Source organism: Platalea leucorodia (genome assembly GCF_965183815.1).
Source record: "Platalea leucorodia genome assembly, chromosome: 9".
Taxonomy (NCBI): domain Eukaryota; kingdom Metazoa; phylum Chordata; class Aves; order Pelecaniformes; family Threskiornithidae; genus Platalea; species Platalea leucorodia.
This window is the reverse complement of record NC_138831.1, coordinates 30,870,742-30,889,915: the sequence shown is the minus strand read 5'-3', so window position 1 is coordinate 30,889,915 and position 19,174 is coordinate 30,870,742. Positions and strand designations below refer to the sequence as shown.

The 19,174-nt window shown below is 40.5% G+C and overlaps 1 protein-coding gene across 1 annotated transcript in view; it reads right to left on the bottom strand.

Moving 5' to 3' along the window:
- Positions 1–6,493: 6,493 nt before the first annotated feature.
- PEAK1 (pseudopodium enriched atypical kinase 1) overlaps positions 6,494–19,174 on the bottom strand; it is a gene marked incomplete at its 5' end in the record, with an annotated part of 17,052 nt that continues 4,371 nt past the window's right edge. The window contains one exon of the mRNA XM_082321315.1: positions 6,494–13,772. Within this exon, the coding sequence (XP_082177441.1) occupies positions 12,615–13,772 (1,158 nt within the window). The 3' untranslated portion in view covers positions 6,494–12,614. The remainder of the gene's footprint in view (positions 13,773–19,174) is intronic.

Below are 19,174 nucleotides of genomic sequence, written 5' to 3'. Positions count from 1 at the left end.
TGTTGAGAGGGCGTGAGCGAAAGGATAGCGCTTCGGAAATCTAGCCTACATTGTGTGAAATAAGAAATTAGCAGTGACCTTGTGGCTGGTATTCAGATTGAATCTTTTGCTATTACATTATATCCCCTTTCAAAATCACTGCAGATTTTGAGCACTTATCTAACTATATCCATGATAAGGCCCACTTCCCAGATGCAGTTAAAAGAAGCTGTTCTTTGTACCTTTTCATGGGATAACATAAATTCACAGCCATACCACTGTCTTCTTTTGGCAGTTTGGAGATGTAGGAAATATTGCAATCATCAGATGTTTCTAATTTAATTCAATCCCTCATTAATTTGAGTTCTCCTTTAATTCAATCTCAGCCTCAGGACCTAAATAATTTGTATTAAAAATAACATAATGGCCACCCTTTCTTTTAATCAATGTTGACTGCTTTAGGCAGGTATTAGCAGATAATCTGATTACCAAATACACAGTGAATTGGCATTTAGTTAATAACTAACAGGGAAAATTTGGAAAAGAATCAAAGGAGAAAAACAAAGAAAAAGAGAAAGAGGGCAAAAAAGAGAAAAGAAGAGAACCTTACAGAGACACACAACATTAAAGAAAATATTATGGAAAAGTTATTTTTGCAAGTGACTGTTATTGGTACAAGCCTCTAAGATGCACAACCAGTGGTATCAGCCATGGGTGACAGGCTCAGCCCAGTAGGGAGAGCATTGACAGAACTCCAGAAAAAATTAGGTCTATGGTAAATCTAACATCATTTCCTCTTAGACTTATTTAAACTTACTAATGGGATTTATAGGCTAGATGCTTAGTGGTATAAGCTGGCATAGCTCCACTGAACTCTGGCTGCATCATTTGCAACCTTCTGTTTCTGATTGTAGGTAGACACCAGTTGCCTGCCCAGTAGCTTTTTTATGGGAAAGCCACTCTCCTTGTTGTCCAGTGTGTTGTCTGGGAAGAACGTACTACCTGGCAGAGTCCTGGGCCAGCGCAGAAGTCAGGGCTGGCAAGAAAACTTCGGATGCGCAGCTAAATCCAGGTCATACATGGAGCGGTGTGGAGCAGCTCTGCTTCATACCAGCTTGTGGGGAAGTCACCAGTCAGGCTCACTGGCCAGTTCTCTGATTGCCCCGGCTGACTTGTGTCACAAGGTCCCCAGTTCTCTGGAGGCTGAGAGTTGCCAGCTGTAGGGCTGCCAGATCTGGCAGTGCTTGACAGAGGCTGACAAGGATTTACTTAAAGGGAACTGTGCTACATCTCTCTTCTTACAAATACCATCCTGAGAATGCATCTGAAGTAGGTATTGTCCGCTATCTTTTCTCGGCGGATTTGCAATACTGCGGTAACGACAGCCCTTCTGGTCAGCCAGTAGCTCCAGAGGAGACTTGGACCGGTTATTTTCCACCTGCCTCGCCTGTGACCGCTCCTGATGCCTGAGTGATCAGGCTGAATGGAGCCCATGGTCTGCTGTTCAGCAGATGGCATTTTTCCAGTACATCAGTGTTGGAACGATACCCAGCACAGTATGAGGGATCCCAAGCTGTTAAAGAGTCTGCCTTTTGACTAAAGCAGAAGAAAGAGCCTTGACAGTTTGCTGGTTTGCAAGTTACCCAATAGCAAAAAGAAGGTTCACACAGTGTCCTGACATGTTCCAATATGCCATTACTCTCTGCCTAAGTTCCCAGCACTCTCATTGAAGCTCCATTCAGTGTATTTTTCACTGATACGGTGATGAAAGCTATCATACACCATTTCAGAAGGGACTGCGGTCCTCTGGGGAGTAATATGAACTGTATATGCTAATCACACAAGGGCCTTTGAAGCTCGCAGTAGAGACTGCTTGAAGTCATCAGCACAATAACGTAGCAGATTTGGGACTTAAGAAACCCACAGACTGATACATTTCTGATGGTGTGCCAAGGCAGTTGACCACTGGACTCTTATTCATGTTAATGAGGCTCATTCCCCAGGACCTCCCCATAAGAAAGGCTGCTTAGCAACGCCTGGGAACAGGGCTGGTCCAAGCAGGAGAGGTGCTCCGAGGCAGAGTTGTCTCCTGCAAAACAGAGGTGTTGACACTGCACTGGGAGACAGAAGAGGATGGTGAAGTGGCAGAGGACAGTAGTCTCAGTCTAGATGTATACTGGAGCTGAAATGGATGTCAGAGCAGCTTGATCTGCTACTCCAGTGATATAGCTTTCTTTCTTCTTAGGGGCTGTGTAATCTTGTTACTTTCTTGTTCGAGCAACTATTATTAAAATTGACAAATCAAATTTATAATTCTATAAAAATCATTCTGTGATAGATTCAGCTGGTGGAGGCTTCCAAGTCATCGTGGACAGTTGTGAGTCAGTGGTGAATAGCACGTAAGTAGAAATACTGTAGGATACCATTTAGTTGAATGGGCCCTGGATTCTTGCGTACTTTTCCCCTCAAATAGCTTGCTGTGTCCTTGAACACAATCCTTTGCCATGCTGTGCATCAGTTCCTGAACCTGTGACATAGGAATTATGCCCTCCTTGTAAAGTGCTTTAGGATCAGCACAAAACTCACATTGTATTTTTATTTTACTTTTGGTGAGTGGAGAAAAAGAAACCTCTTTTAATCGTGGGTAGAGAACAAAAATTCTGTAACAAGTACGAATTCTTTGAAGACAGACAACTGTGTCCAAGTACTAGTCTTAGTTCAATGTTTCCAATTGTTGATTTGCAGGAAGAAGTGATTAATCACAGAGTGAAATCTGTTCAAGATTAGCATAAATTGCAGAAGGTTGTAAAAGACTCCACATGTATTTGAATTATTTGAAAAAGCAGAGAAAAACAGCAAAGGAAATTTTGAGTTGGATAAACACAGACTAATTCCTAATAAAAAAAACCCCAAACTAAATAGTCTATTATGAACATCCAGAATTTTCAAAAGTCAAGGCTCTAGGCATGGAGATGTCTGCCCAGGGCAAGCAAATAGGGTGCTGATGGGCTGGAGATGAAATACATTCTGACATTTCTACAGAATACTGATACCCTTAACTCCTAGTCCCTCAGTTTGAGCCATATCACCTCGAAAAAAATACAAACAAAAAAATGTCTCACTAACGGCAATGAAGAGAGTTGGACTGTGTGCTGAAGTTTCTATGGAAGGAGATGTTGAAGCCGTCAAGGTGATGATACACACGGGGATAAATACTTCATGCCACAAGGAAATGATTTCAGTGGTTCACTGCTGCAAAAGGGTCAGGTCTGGGTCTGGGTTTTATGAAGCAGTGGATGGTATTAAAACATTTATAACTAATGCCATTAAAAATTTTGTAATGTGGTATCCTACATCATCTGACGTCCTGTTGCTCCTTGTTTGAAGCCAAAGCATACCCTCGTGTCCTGTGATCACAGCTTTAGAACTAACTCCCGTACAAACACAAATACATAAGCTGGAGTATGAATATGGCAGAGCATAAACCTTTTTTCCAGTAATATAAATGGAAACAGTTTGGAAGGAGACTTTCTCCTCTGGACAAGAGAAGCTGCATGACTGACTCGCAGGTTATGGGGTGTTCCTTTTCTTTTGATGCTTGAGGTAGTGGCTGTACATGGACAGACTGCTGGCCCATTTCCAACAGTAACTTGATGTAAATTTAGTGCCCATGTCGGAACCATGAGAATTTTATTATCTTGATTTAATTCTCTGTTTTCTTTAGAAGAACATTTATGTCCATTTGCACTTTGCAGAAGTGCAAAGTTAATAGCTTGCTTCTTACAGATAAACTGCAGGGATTTCATGTTTTTTAAGGTTAATCTTCTGCTGTTCATTGCAGTTAATCTGGACCATTAAAACTCCAAGGAAATTGGGCAAAACCTGGCATCTGCCATTAGATCTATAACTGCCCCCTGCCCTGGTGCACACAGGTGCCGTCCCTGGGGCTGTTCTGTCTCTAAATGGCAGCATGCTGCTGCACAGGGGAGTATAGGCTCTCCCCCACCCCAGGGTGCCAAGCCAGGTGCTTTGGGTGATACCAGTGACACGGCACATCCCAGCACCTGTAGAACACCATGCAACAGTGTGAGAAAGCAGCTTTCTATGTGTTTGTTGAACAGGGGCTACTGGCTGTACCAAAAAGAACAGACATTGGTAAATACCTTTGCAATAAGCCTCCCCATTCCCATTCCTTCCCCTTTTGGAGTATAAGATGTAGTAGAATGTTTTGTGGCTTTACCTTTAATGACCGTCAGTTACTTCCAGTGTCTGCTGCTGTGCATGTCCTGACTCTGCCAGCTGCAGTGTGACAAAATAACATCTTAATGACAGCAAAACAAGGGGGTGAGAGCAGGAGACGCTAATAGAAAATGCACATTCAATAGCTATAATTTTGAGTTCTCTGATTTGATACATGTAAATCTGCTTCAGAGTCTCCAAGCTGCCATCCCAGTGGCTCCCCCAGTGTCTGTTTGCCAGACAATGGCTTTTGTGCTCATTTGAAAGTGTTGAACTGGTAGCAGGAAGCCTGCCTCCATCTTCCAGGTGGATGGGCTAAGCACCAGGCTCTAGTGTTGCCTCCTGAGATAGCAGCAGCAGTACCAAGTGAACTGCAGTGGATTTGAAGGCCCAACACAGTGTTTTAATGCCTATCTCTCTCCACAGAGCTGCGTCTTAGCTCAGAATTGAAAGGAAACTATAGCCTTTCTCTGCAGGATAGATTACAGCAAATGTTTAACTTGAACAGTTTACCTTGTGAACTAGCTGCTTCTAGCCAGTCCTGATTAAAGCCGCTGCTGGGTAAGGAGGATGGTGTGACTCATACACAGTAGCACAGAAGCCCACTAACTTGGGCAAAAGCAGGAGCCTGCAGAGCTCAAGTGATGCATGGGGCTTTTCTAGAAAATGAAGGTTTATCATGTAAAGGAACATAGATCCTTAGGGCCTGTCCACCATAAGATGAACTTCTGAGTTGGTGAAAAGCCTGATACAGACATTCTTGCATCAGCCGAAACTAGGCATCTGTGGGCTTCACTTGTGTTCGTGTCTGGCACAAGCTGAAATGAGAAAGCCAGACTGTGACCGCTTAAGGACACCCACAAGAGAGTTTGCACTGACATAACTAAATTAATTTCAAACAGATTTTAGTTAAACTAGTATAATTATCATGTCTTGACAAGGTTTCAGTCTATTTGCATATCTTTTCCCTCCAGAGTGCTGATTGTCACTGACAAATGGCACAATCTAACTCTGTTTAGCTAAGTCCATGGCACTTTGTTGAAGTGAACAGGGATTACTCCAGCAAAGCCAAAATATCTGTCAGGCTGTTAAACGTTGCGTATTTACTGACACCTATGGGGTGAGTTAGCTTTGTATTTCTAAAAAGGATGAGGACAATAGCTTGAACTGTTTTTGAAAGGCTTTGAAACAGTGTCTAAGGAATAAATGTGAAAGGCCTGTAGTAGTTACACTCTAAACTAATTCTGCTCACATTTAGATTAATGACATACCTGTGCAAAGCCACTGTAACTGTGAGAAGAACAGAGCCCTCAGGTTGCTTTTTTAGGTTGTTGCGGGTTTTTTTTTTTGTTTTGCCTTTTTTTTAAAAGAGTAATTGTCAGCAGTGTAATTGTCGTGCAGAAGCACAGCATTGCTCCGATATATACGATGTCATCTGTTCTATGCCACTAAATTAGCATCTGCAGCCACCATTGCTGCCTATCAAATCTGGGTACAAAATTGAGCTGTTTGATCTCACAGCCACTGAAGTGTGTCTGCATGATCACGGAAGATGCGTATTATCCCATCTGTTTTTCACAGACCCTCCATGAGGCTGTATGCTTCAAGGTAACAGATCAGACACAAAATGAATTCCACTGCAGACGACTGCCTTAGAGGCATCCTGCTTTGTCACAGCATATAAAAATTTGAATTAAGAGTCATTTTATTCCTTCACAGCAGGTCATTTAAGACCTGTCCACGCTAGGGAAATTGTAACCTTGGCTCAGCTCCTTTTGTGATAACGGTGGCCCCAGTGTGGACATGCGGCTGTCTCCATTTTCATTAATGTGTCAAGTCACTTCTCTCCAAGAAGGCCTCACAAGACACTGGTTCAATCAACAGCAGATGCTGGTGGCCAGTTTATTTTTGGGCTGCCACTGCCACTTGTCCAGATGGAGCCGAAATAGTGCCAGCCACGGTGAGACTTCTGGGGAAAACACCAGAGGTGGGAGGTGGCGCCGTGTCCCAAGCACGGGCAGTTCCTGCAGCTGGGATGCCCGGACACCGCGGTGGCATGGCTGGAGGTGCTGAGCATCAGTCTCATCAAACAAAGTTTGTATCTGCCACACTTGCACACTAGCTGCTGCTGCAAACCAGCCAGCTATTCTTGTAGTGAAATCTTTTGCTGGACTTGCCACATGCGTTTTCCTCAGAAATACACATTTTCATCTAATTGCCTAGAAAGAGAGAAAAATGAGACAACTGCAAGTTTGATTTTGAGTGTAATAAAACTAGTTTATTTACACAGTAACATGAATGCCACAGAGTACACAGCAAAGTACCACAGCAAACCAGAGTGTAACTGCCCCTGATCACAAAGGAAGGCTTGAAGTTTATATACTTATTTATATAAAAATGTGTAAATATCAATATGAAGCACCAGATAAAGCAATGCAACCAGGAATTCCAAATACAAATTACCCACAAGAAGGGGGTTGGAAAACAAAAAGAAAATTCCCTTATTCAAGGGGTTTAGAGAAATCCCATTTATAAAAGTCCATCGATTTTGGAATCCCTAATTTAAAAATAAATTTCCCCCTTTTATTAAAAACAAGAACATATTCTTAAATGCTCAGCATAATTAAGTTTTAAAAGAAAAAAAACCCAAGGATTTCAACTGCAAAACCTTCCAATACCAACAAGGCAAAGGACAAAGAAACAGAAGTTCCAAGTCCTTTTTGAAGAGGTGTTCTTTATGAAATCATTATATTGAAATTTACACTCTTAAATATATATTATATATACAATATATAATATATATATTTTCAAGCAAAAAGGGGCAAAGAACACTTTTGGGATACAAAAAAATCATATACATACATATATATATTAAAACATGCCCACATGCACTCACATATATATGTATGTATGTATATCTATATGAACAAGTATTTGCTCCATGTAAAAAAAGTTCCAACCTCTTCTACATCCCTGAAATCTTCCCCTTGGATTTATGGAAAAAAAAAATATAGTCTGAAGTACAAACCAAATTCTCAAATTCTGTAGAGTGATAAAATGCTTATGTACAGGTAAGTTGAGTATTTCATTTCTCACTGGCAACTCTGTTTGATCTGAAAGCATTCTGCGGTTTCCAACTAAATGCTGAGTGGAGCACCAATGCAAGGAGACTTACAGGAAATTATTTAAATTATGTTCTACATATATTAAAAATCACCATCCTTCTAATACTGCATCCAGGTGAATAATAAAATCCATACAAATGTCTACTAGAAATTCTCTGCAACACAGAGTAGGAAAGACTTGCTCCTTCTTTTGGAGTTGAGGGTGCCCTAAAGAAATTTCTCCCCAGTATTTCTTTTGAAAAGTATTTTTTGTGTATACCTCCCTTGAAGCGCTTGGAATCCAGATGATTGTTTACAGAATATTTCCACAGGTGTATTTTTATAGAGGTATTTAAAATGCTATTCTGCAGGGAATAATGGTCATGTACTGTTTCTACAGAGAAACAACTTAATTCCTATTTGGGGAAAGGGAGAAAGGAAAGTGCATTAAAAGGTCTGATTCAGTTTCCATTATATCCCTCAGAAAAGTTACAATCGATTTAAATAAAAACAGAACTATTTAATTTATATTTACATATGAATTTAATGGCTATTACAAACAAACAAAAAATTAATTTAGGTGGGGCATCTCAGCACAGGAATTGAGAAACAGATACATTTTATTTCAGCAGCAAATACTATTTTTACATGCTAAAGTTAAGGACCTACAGTGTGAGGCTGCTGAATAAATTCTCCAAGTAGCTGAACCCTAACACACATGTGATTTATTTAAATAATATATTTTTCTCTCTAATATGTGGGAATTCCCCTGTGTTAAAATGTCAAGATGATCCATTCATACCTTCTGGGTGCTGCCGGGATGTGTGGAGCATAAGAGATTTAAGGTGGAACATTTCTGTAAATGCTACACACATTCTTCTCTGCGGGGCAGCAACATGATGTCCTAGCTTGAGTTATTGATTTCATCACATCTGAATATTGAAGTGAGACCAGGCTTCCACATTTGGACATTCCAGAGGTTCCAGAATAAAATTCTGGATTCCCTCATTCCTGAAAATTTGTAGGCAAGTTTTTACTAGTAGATTCTCTTTATATTCACCTGGTTATGCATATTGACTGGATCAGATCTGAGGTTTGAAAGACAATTCGTAAGTAATTCCCATTTAAGAAATACAAAACAAAACCACTTTCCCTAACGTCCCAGGAGGAGTTTTTTAGAACTCCTGTTTTGAGAGGTTTGCCTTTCACACCACAGAGTACAGTGTGCAGCATGTCCACTACCTCCAGCAGGAGCAGCACATCTTACCTTCACCGCTTCTTCCAGACTAATTAGATTCCTCATCTCCTAGAAGCTGAGTGTCTGCAGTAGATTGTCAAAGCAATAGGCTTCTTTTGATGCCGTGGTCAGTCTAGACCAATTGACTTGTTATCCGCTATTATTCTCCCTGGGCAGATCCCAAATTTGAAAGCCCACGATTTTGTTACTGCAGATTTATGCTGTATTACAAGCAACTTAAAGGAACTCATTCACAAACTCCAAAACCAAATCTCATTGAATAGATCAACTCACTATCATACAAAGTACAGCATTTACTTTTGTAAAGTCTTTTGCATCTTCATGTGGGCAGTATTATTTCTAGGGCTATTATGAAAAGAATAAGATTTCCACCAACTGACCAGCTACATTTTAGTTTTTTGACAAGGCACTAAACATTGTGAATCCAATCACTGTGCTCTCTCTGTAATATTAGAGAGGTTTTTAATGGCTCTAATAGGATCATAAACCACTCATCATAATTCTTCAAACAAGCATTTGATTTTTTCCAGAAATTAGTTTCCACTGGAAAAATCTTTAGAGTTCATGTTAAAAATATTTGAATGACCGCCTTTATTAATAGAAAAATATATATTTACAGTCAATACTGTTATCTTAGATTTGCAGCTCTTCCTATTTCTTGAGCTCAACTGAAAGTGCGACATTGCTAAAAAAAAAAATTCAAGATCTGTGCACATATTCAAGTTATAGCATGCACAGCCAGGGGTTTTGTTCCTGTCGTACACAGGATCCCAGTTACAGAGCGGGTTTTTTTTCCTTTTGCTTAGCAATTATGCTGTAGCATTCTTACGATTTGTTTACAATCAATTTAATGCATACATTCTCAGATATTTATGTGGCACAATCTGTTGCCAGGATGGAGAACCACCACAAACACAGTTACAATCATCAGTTATGGGCATATCTGCAAAGTCAGCCTCAAGCACCCCAAGGAATAGCTCAGGCCAGATTGTGTTCGACTACTTTGACCATTCTTTCTTTTTTAAAGAAAAAAAACACACAACATTACAAATTGCTAAAGTTTACCCAGTGCTGCACAAGAAAGAGATTGGTAGTGAACATCTATCCATGCTTGATTATACTGCAGAGCTAAAATGGGTATTGGTTCATCACAAAAGTTACAAACTGAAATTAGATAGCTAGAGATACAAAGGCTTCGGACCAGCTGCATTAAATATGTATGGTTGTAAAACATTCAAAATTCAACTTTGCATGTGCGTGTTGACATGAAAGTGACACTGAGAACATGTGTCCATAAACACGGAAACACCTACCGGCTTCAAGGAATGAGCCCACTGCAATGGCAAGTGGTCCAAGAATTGCTTGTACGGCCTATGTGAGTCAGGTGAGAAGTTATGTGCGCACACGCACTACGAAACAAACACAAAACCAGACCACAGAGAACAAGAAGCCCTACTTGTAGCTCAGCACGTTGTGACTAATAGCTAGCAGATAGCGTGCGAGTGACTTGTCATGCTCCGTGTATTTAAGCTATGAGAGCATTGCCCTCCTGTGTCCAGATAAAGCAGGGCTGCATTGAACGTGTGTGATTCTTTGTCAAGGTTCTTCTACGAGCTGCTCAGCAGTAGTGTAGAAACTTTCTTTCCTGATGTACTGGAAGTACCTCAACTACATACATTGCACTTGGGCTTTTAATGCTCTGTCCTCTTTTTCTGCATCAATGCCGCCATCCTAACCTTTTTGCCAAAAAGAGAAAGAAAAAAATATATATCACATTAAAATATATTATCCTTATCCCTGCCTGATCCTTCACTGATACAGGTGAATCAAACAAAAGAATAATAATCAGAAGTTTTTAAAAAAAAAAAAAAAAAAAATCTTTAGAAAGGTCACAAAGACAGTCTATATACTACAGCACAATCGATGTAGGCTTCCACACACTATTCAGCTTAGCTCTGATAGATGCCAGAGAAGAATAATATAGACATTTCAACCCCTCCAAATGTATGGTGTGGATCTAGAGCTAGTTTTGCTGACTTTAAGCCTGCAGGACTGTTTGTTCAGTTTCCATGCATCTGGTCCAAGCATGCATATGCTGTATAAAGTGGCTATTTGTTTCAAGGCTGAAGTGAATTGATTCCTCACAGTTTTAACAATTAAAATGAAACATCAATCCATAAAAGAACACATGGATATCTGTGCATTTATGTGCCAGGAACGTAAAGGAAGGGGCTGCAGATCTAGCATCAGGTAAAGGCTGGTGTGTAAAGTAAACACTGTAATGTACAGCTTTAAAAAATACATACAAGAATTGCACATAGATCCATAGGAGAGAAGCACAGGCTCATAAGTAGGGCTGTCTGCTTTACATCACCGGGTCAGAATATTCAGTATCACTTTTTCCCCTGCATCCAGATCGATTCTTCAGAGTGATTCAGGAAACAATTCAGAGCCTAGCAATACTGAGCAAAGATACCGCCTGTACAACTGCAGGGGTTCCATAGGAAGTGGCCGTTAGGTCAGGGAAGGAAGTCAGCAGCGGCCTCTAAAAGTGAAAAGGTCCTTCAGGTTGAGTTTTTAAAAATTCTGTCTCTTTAAACCTCACTAATTCCTGCTCTAGTCCAAAGCTGTGTCTGCAATGCTCTTTGAGCTATTCTGACAACATTCCATTTTTAGGGTGTTGTCTATAGCAACATTAGAAAACACTAGTTACAACAGACAAGAGATATGCAGCCAAACACCGCTGTGGGAAAAGTGGATCACGATACTGTTAGTTGTGGCTGCCAAACTTAACAGCTCCCTCAATAATTAAACAACAGTGTTTTTGCCCCCTTGTTTTTACCCTTCAGAGAACTGTGTCTGCAGTAAAAGTGTCTCCATGTGGCCTGTTAGCTACACACAGACGAGCTCTAAACATTTCTATCTCCTGCCAACATTCCAGCAGAGCCAATTTCAGTCCCACTTTGCAATATGGCACAAGTGACAAGAGCAAACCAAAATAAAACAGAAGAGGTGGCTGTTATTTCCATCCCTGATTCATAGCAGTGATTGTCAGAGAAGGTTATGTACGTCCTACCCATTTCATGTCAGGCCTTAGTGCCTTTTGCGATAGAAGGGGAATTTCAGTTGCCCACCATGTGTTGTATTGTTCTTGTATAAACGTGGCTATAGCTACAGTACAGCAACAGTCCAGACTGGTGAATGTCGTGTAGGAAATGGGATAGACAAAGTGTGCATATTCTGCTTTTTAATGCAGAGGTCTTAAGCTAAGGGTAATGGTCTGATTAAGGCAGCATTGTTGAAATCACAGATCCATGGTTAGAAAGGATATGGGTAGGCAGCGAGTCAGAGGCAGAGGAGGAGGGAAGAGGACTGAACACAGATGCTTACTGCCCACTGACACTTGCTGCAGTCAGCAGGATAACCACATCTGGGGAGGAAAAAAGGAAGGCGTAAAGTGTAAAAGAAAGATCAGAATCTGTTTGGTTGAGACCAAAGGAAAGAGGAGTCCAGCCCACTTGTGGGGGACTGACTAAGGTGAGAGACAATTTTGCATTGTATGTGGAATGGAAGCAAATGAGTGTTTTGTGGCATGGTGGATCATTCATCTCACATTTGCAAATAATCCATTTCCGCTTATGGCCACTGCTATTCACTAACCAATGCTACATACTGAAATGACAGAAACTACCCAGAAGAGGAGGGCAATTTGTTTACTGCAGTGGTAGAAATAGTGGTATCAAAGTTTGCTCTCCTTTTCAGCCAGATATTAATCAAATTACATACTGTCTGATCCAAATGCAGTCACGTATACATAATCAAACCCTAACAGGCCTGGCAAAAAAGTAAAGTTTCTGTCATATTGGGTACAGGATGCAATTTCTCCAATTAGAACCTATTTGCTCAGAGTTGCTGGCTTTGATATCTAGGCTGTTTTTTAAACACTAGTACAAAGTGTGAGCCCTAGGGCAGGCTGGAGTGAGGGCTGGGGTGGAGGTGGGGGGTGCTTCATGAAAAGCAACAGGCTCTACAAACTAGTGCTGCTGCATGATTCTCACAATGCGATGAAGCGAGTCTATAGTGGCAAAAGCCAGATATTGGCAACAAAGCCAGTCTTCCAGAACAACTCCACAGTCCCTGTCCAAGGACTTCTCTGCAAACTTGATCATCAGCAGCGTCCTTTTGATATCCAGCCAGTTCTGAAGTACGGCATCTCTCCGTGAGGGGTTGGAAGATGTACTTAGAGCATGGAACAGGTCCTCACGTGGACCCCAAAGCAAACACTGAAGGATTCCCTTGGCTTCTGATATCAGGATCCTCTCTGAAGGGTTGGGATTCAGCAGGCAGCTGGCCAGTTGTTGAAGCCCTTGAGAGTAGAGGGAACGGCAAGGAATCTTGGGGAGATCAGCACGAGTATACTCCTTCTCCTTCAGCTCTGGATTCTCATCAAAGGGATTGGGTAAGTGCAGCATTTCATAGATGAGGATGCCAGTCTGGAACTCATCACACTTTTTGTACTGTGTTGCAGTGATGATTTCTGGAGCCAGGCGGGACTGATCCCGTAGGACCTCAGGATCCACCATATGACTCTTCTGCTTGGCCTGGGAGAAATTGCTCACTATTAATCTGGCTGGGCAGGCAGTGTTGGGACTGGGTTCCATGGACTCAGAGCTCAGAGGGCTGCCTCCTGGCCTGGAATGAACCAGCAGCAGGTTCTCTAACCGCAGATCACAGTGCGTGATATGATAGGGTTTCAGGTGCTCCAGACCCAGACACAGCTGTAAAAGGAGTAGACAGACCTGCCTCTCATATAAATCTGGGCTTTTTGCATGGCGGGGCGCAGACTCTCGCACAAAGTCGGCCACTGTTAAGTATGGGACCTCCCGCGTGATGACCACAACACGGCTGCGTGGCTTGCTGATGGTCCCGTGGTTGCTTGAGCTGTCTTTCTGTGAAGCCTCTGTGTTGGAAGGAGTGTCTCTGTTCTTTTGCTCGGGCTCTTTCTCCTCTTCTTCCCGCTCGTCTTCTTCCACCTCTGGTGCATCAGCATCCTCCCATGGAAGGAGACGAACTGGCACTTCAGCAAGGAAATGGCCACAGTCCTGTTGGATGTTAAAGTTGATAGCCAGACTCTGCCGGATAGATAGGCTGTGATAATACTGCTGGGATTCCTTAGCTTTGCTCTTACAAATCTGGGGGAAGAAAATAAACAGAACAGACAAGATAAATCTTAAATTTGTAAATTCTGTATACCTTTTTTTTTAATATGTACCTTGTTGATGGGTATCCACAGTCTAGCCCTAAACATAAGCACTGAAAAGTTTTATGCTGAACTGACCTTGGCAGATTATCTTAAGGCACAGGAACAGTTTCCATTGGATAGTAAGCAACTGCAGACCAATATGTGTAGGCAGCTCTCCCTGTGCATATATTATTCAATGGAAAATACAGTTCAGGCAGGCTGTGCTTTTAGTCAGAATTGCAGCTGATATATGGTAAATTCACAGTTACAGTTACTTGCTTATCCATATAATTTGATTTCATGTTCTTAGCTTTGTGTGAAGCTTGAACAAGATAAAAATAATCAATAGCAATAGGAGATACAAAGAAACACACATAGAATATTTGAGGATATGATCAAACGATTGCACATGACTGAGTTAGCACAGCATAACAAGTTACTGCCTGTCAGCTGAGTTAAGTGACTGGATGCATGCTCCTTGCCCACTGTAATTGGAAACTGAAATCTATTAGCTGCAGCTGTGTCAAGCTAACACATCACGTCTGCAGTGAGGGGCGTATGTGTCCATGGCAGGGGCTGTTGGGAAGCATACTTGCTGTGGCTCAGGTGATGAATGGAAACTCATTAGAACATGGTACCTTAATTGCTTTCAATCATTTGCCAAGATCCTAAGTATATGATTTATTTTGCCATATACAGCTGTATTTAATTTCTGTCCAGAAATATTTTGTTGATATGTACATTATCATGATTGTAATTATCCTTATTAATTGTTTGCTTTGCCATAACAACTGGCAGCTCCAACCCCCTTACAACAGCCAGTGGACAACCTCTATTAGGGCCTCTGTTCTAAGGCATTTACTGATTAAAATTACAGCCCTACAAAGATGCAGGTGCGTTGACTGTTGCATACTAACCTTAGTTCTACTGACTTCAGTGAGAGTATTCAAAGCGTGTAAGGTTAAGTGTATGTTTTAATCTTTACAAGGTTAGAGCCTAAGTATTCAGTTGGTATAATGCACCAACAAGTCTTAACTGCAAAGCTCAGAGGAAGAGAAAATAGGAAGACATCTCTCTTCAGAGGAAGTTACAGCTTCCCTTAGCTCATCCTTGAAAGCCAAGGAAAGCCAGATAACTACGGTTAGTAAATGTCAGCACTAGTTCTGCACAGTCACAACAACCAAGGAGCCCAGATCTCATACTAGCCCTAAATAGAAGCATAAGGTGACTTTTCTCCCTGTTTCTCATTTTTCCTCTTCTCGGGAACTTATGTAGGGTAACTTATAAACTTAACTTTCACCAAAACAAAACAAAAAAAGTTTTTCATCTTTTACGTGCTTATATGGTTAAGAAACATATAGTTTAATGGGAGATTTATGCTCGTTGGTCAGAAAAGTGCATTGTCAGATAATCGTAGAATCGTTAAGGTTGGAAAAGACCCTAAAGATCATCGAGTCCAACCGTTAACCTATCACTGCCAAGTCCACCATGAAACCATGTCCTCGAGCACCACGTCTACCCTTCTTTTAAATACCTCCATCCCTAATTCATAAAGTAGACACAAAAAAAAAATTCATATGAATTCAGAAAATTCATACGAAAGTAGACACAAGTAATAACAGTATTTTCATTGTCTTCCTGTCTTTGATACTGCACATATTTCCGTATTTCACAAGCATTTAAATTTCCCTACGTATTATATACACTATAGCTTAAACCGTGTGTTTATAACAAGACAAATTTGAAAAATGCATTTTCTAGTCAATTTTATTTAAGACAGGAAAGTCATAATTTACTGGAAATGTTGATAGTTACCCTCTCTGAACAGTGGTTCTTGCCAATTTAAATTTTCAAATCTGCTTTATACTGTTAGAGGTGAAGTGAGTTATCAATGGAAAGTCCCCCTCCCTTCTCTCAAGGGTTACAAAAGTTTAAACAAATACAGTAAAAATACAGCATTAACCTTTGAATTATATATAAAAAGAAAATGTCAGCTGATTGTCTTGGAGAGTAATGTCCCCAGATTTACTAAATACTTAGTACTGCACAGAAGACAGTAGAAAGTGTTGTATAGACCCTACCAGCGTGTATCAAATCTGATTGAGAGAACAGCTATTAAGGGAAATGAGAATAGTGTTGTCTTCAGTAATAGCCCTTCAATAATAGCCCTTCAAGTCCGTGGCCTCTTTCTTGTACAGCCAGCCATGGGGATAATAAATTCCAACTGCAGAAAAGGTTCAGTGTGTTGTAATCCAGCCTTTAGTTTTTAAAAATATTTAACTGACCTAATCCAAAATATAACCTCATTCTGAAAGAGTTTACTTTTAAGGTCAAGCTTACTTGCTGATAAGAAAAGTGCAAAAAGGCACTTGTCGTTAGCTATTGCACTATATTTCATGTTACCCACAGAGGATTTCTAATGCCACCTGCCAACTAAAAATGATATTCTATTAGGAATATATAATCCACAGAGTATTTGCTCTTAAAACAAGTTATACTTCTCAATTTTGTGAATACAAGGCCTTTTTTAAAGTTTAGGAAAAGGATTTCTCCTCATCTATAGAAAAAGAAAAGCAAAGGAATCGAAACTTATTACTAGTTTCTAATTTTAGTCCTAGGCAGCCTCTTTTTCCTACTTACTTCAGAAAAGGGCTCTCAAATTTATTACTGGAATTTCAGTTAAAATAACAGGAGATAGGCTTTGCACCTCTCAAAATCAGCCCTGGTTCACTCATTTTAGAAAATAGTGCCAATCCTAGAATTGTGATAGTACAAAAGCACACTTCCATAGGCCTCTGTGGATGTGGTAGTGCTTCCTTCTAACGTACAGGCACATCTGCACCAAAAGGCAAGCAGCTATTAGGGCAGAGCACGCTGCCTTTGCACCCATTCCCTTTCCTCTAAGCCAGCAGAACGGGCCTGCAAGGTGAATCTGGTCTGTACGTTGCCAGCTGGATCATTCGTAAGAAATGCCTTTCCGACCTACTAAAAACACCCCAAGAGAGAGTTGTCCTTCTCTCTCTTCTCCTTTCTCTTCCTTCCTGCTATTCAATTCTAAGTCTATTTTACTTCAGATTAAACTGATAGCCTTCCTCCTAGCTGATATTAAAAAATATTGATTCCTGTTCTTTAACATTAGACCTTTACACTTGGGAAAATGTAACTTTTCCCCTCTTCATTGTTTTCTTTTTGAAAATGACCAGCCCTCATTCCTCCTGTCTTTATTCCTAACCCTCTGATTCTTGTTGCTCTTTTCTGGACTCTCCCCATTTATTACATCTTTCTGAAGAGTGGTACCCTATAACGAATACAGTATTCCAGTTAAGACTTCTCCAGCACCAAGCAGAAGAGAGCTTTATATATAATGACCCTTGCAACACTTTAACCTTATTAACTCCATTCTTACTGTGGTTCATGAAAACCTTCAGAGCAGTGTCCACTCTAAAGCCTGAATCCACAGCAGGGCCAAACTTTCCCCACTGCCAGTTCTTAAATGTGAGTTTTTGTTTCAGGCTCCTGCCTTTATATCAACAAAACAGAAATTACAGGCTAAATAGTATTCGGATTAAAATCAATACTAAAATGACTGCATTCATGAAAACAGTTTTTCCCTCCTTATTCTTCTGTTAGAGAAGATAACCAATACAGAAAAAAAAAAAATTTTTAATCCCACAAATGCCCAATAGTGATGGCTTTTGGACACTTTTACTTCTGTTGTTTAATACAGGGAAGTGTACGGGTACATGAACATGCATGCGAGATCTACAAGGACAGGAGAGCTGAGATGTGATTGGAGATGTATTTTCCGCTTCTTGCTTTTTGTTTACAAACAACATGAAGTGAGAAGTGGAAGAGGCAGCTGAGTTATTTAAGGCTGATTAAATTGCTGACTATACAAACGCTAAAAGCTACAGGCTGTACACTAGATACGTTGTAACTGACAAGGGGACTGGAAAGCAAGGCTGTCTAGAAGCAGCACCCAAAAACTGGAGCATGGTGGCAAATCAGACACCTGCCTGAATTCATAAAACAGTTTCTAAAAGACAGCCCGGCAGTAACCTGATGCTCCTGTAAGCATCTGGCTACTCTTCAGACTTTTGCTGTGAAATACAGCTGCGCGAGTCCAGATAAGTTCTGGGGTTTTAGATGGCAGAGTTCGGATTCCGATTTAGCAGTATCTTATTAGAGTGGGGAAAATCTACCGAAAAGCAGCGGAGACAACCTAAGTTTTCTTATTGATCTGTTCAAAGACAGTTTCTATAATGTAAATTTTATTTACTGACAAACTTCTTGTACTATTTTAGCATTTTCTGAATTGCAGCTTCTACTCAGAACTCCATTTTATGCTACCATTTTGCAGCGCAGTACTGAATACTAGTGTTCAATACTACTAATGGGTAATAACGCTCACCCTAGCATTTTATACTGGAATAACTCCACTATCACCTAAAACTATCATCTGAATGACCAAGATTTAAAATTTTCAAAATGGTTTGAGTTATAGTAAGTTATGCAACCAAAGTCTATATTTACATTTGAAAAGATTTAGGGAACAAATTGTGAAATTCGATGGCCTCATTAGCAAGTATTTTAGACTGCTTGTGATGAATTGCTAAAGGAGTGGATACAGAGCTGCTTTTCTGTTTGTGACAGTTAATGCTACGTCAAAACTGTGAGTAAATATACGGCCCGGTTTTCTCTGCATGATTTTTAAAGCTTTTGTCTGTTCCAGTCATCTGTTCTAAAAAAATGCAGAAATCCTGTTGCCTTTTACATATATAGTTACATTCCTATTTTTGGGCACAGGAAAAGAAAAAGGTGAAAATACTTTGACTAAAACACCAACAGAAAGTAGGATCGATCAGTCATTTATCATTTGCTTTAATGAAATACAATCAGCTGAGCTATGAAGATATGGTATGTGATAATAGCTGAAAGAAAGGTGTTGATAAGGGCTTGACAAGCCTTATTTCTAAAGCTGATAAAGAGCTGGTTGTTCAAAAGATGAAGCAACGTTGGTAAAAAGCCCTTCCATATGACGCAAGAAAGCGATGAGAAAAAAGGAGAGATACGAGTAGGAAGGAATGGAAAGTTTCCATCTTCCTTTTCACTGGAATGCACTGTCATCACGTATCTTTTCTTTACTGCATCCATATGAACCAAACTTCCGTCACGTTTATAGGGACAGGACAGGTTTCTTTATATCCTGCCATTTCAGTTCCTGCCCCCACCACCCACTTCTTGCTAAGCAGCAAGATTTTAATGTTTCAGAGCTTCGAAAAACTGTTCTGCATTAGCTTTTATTTTTCCTTTATGAGTCCAGTAGCCTACTGTGCCATCAGCTGACTTCCA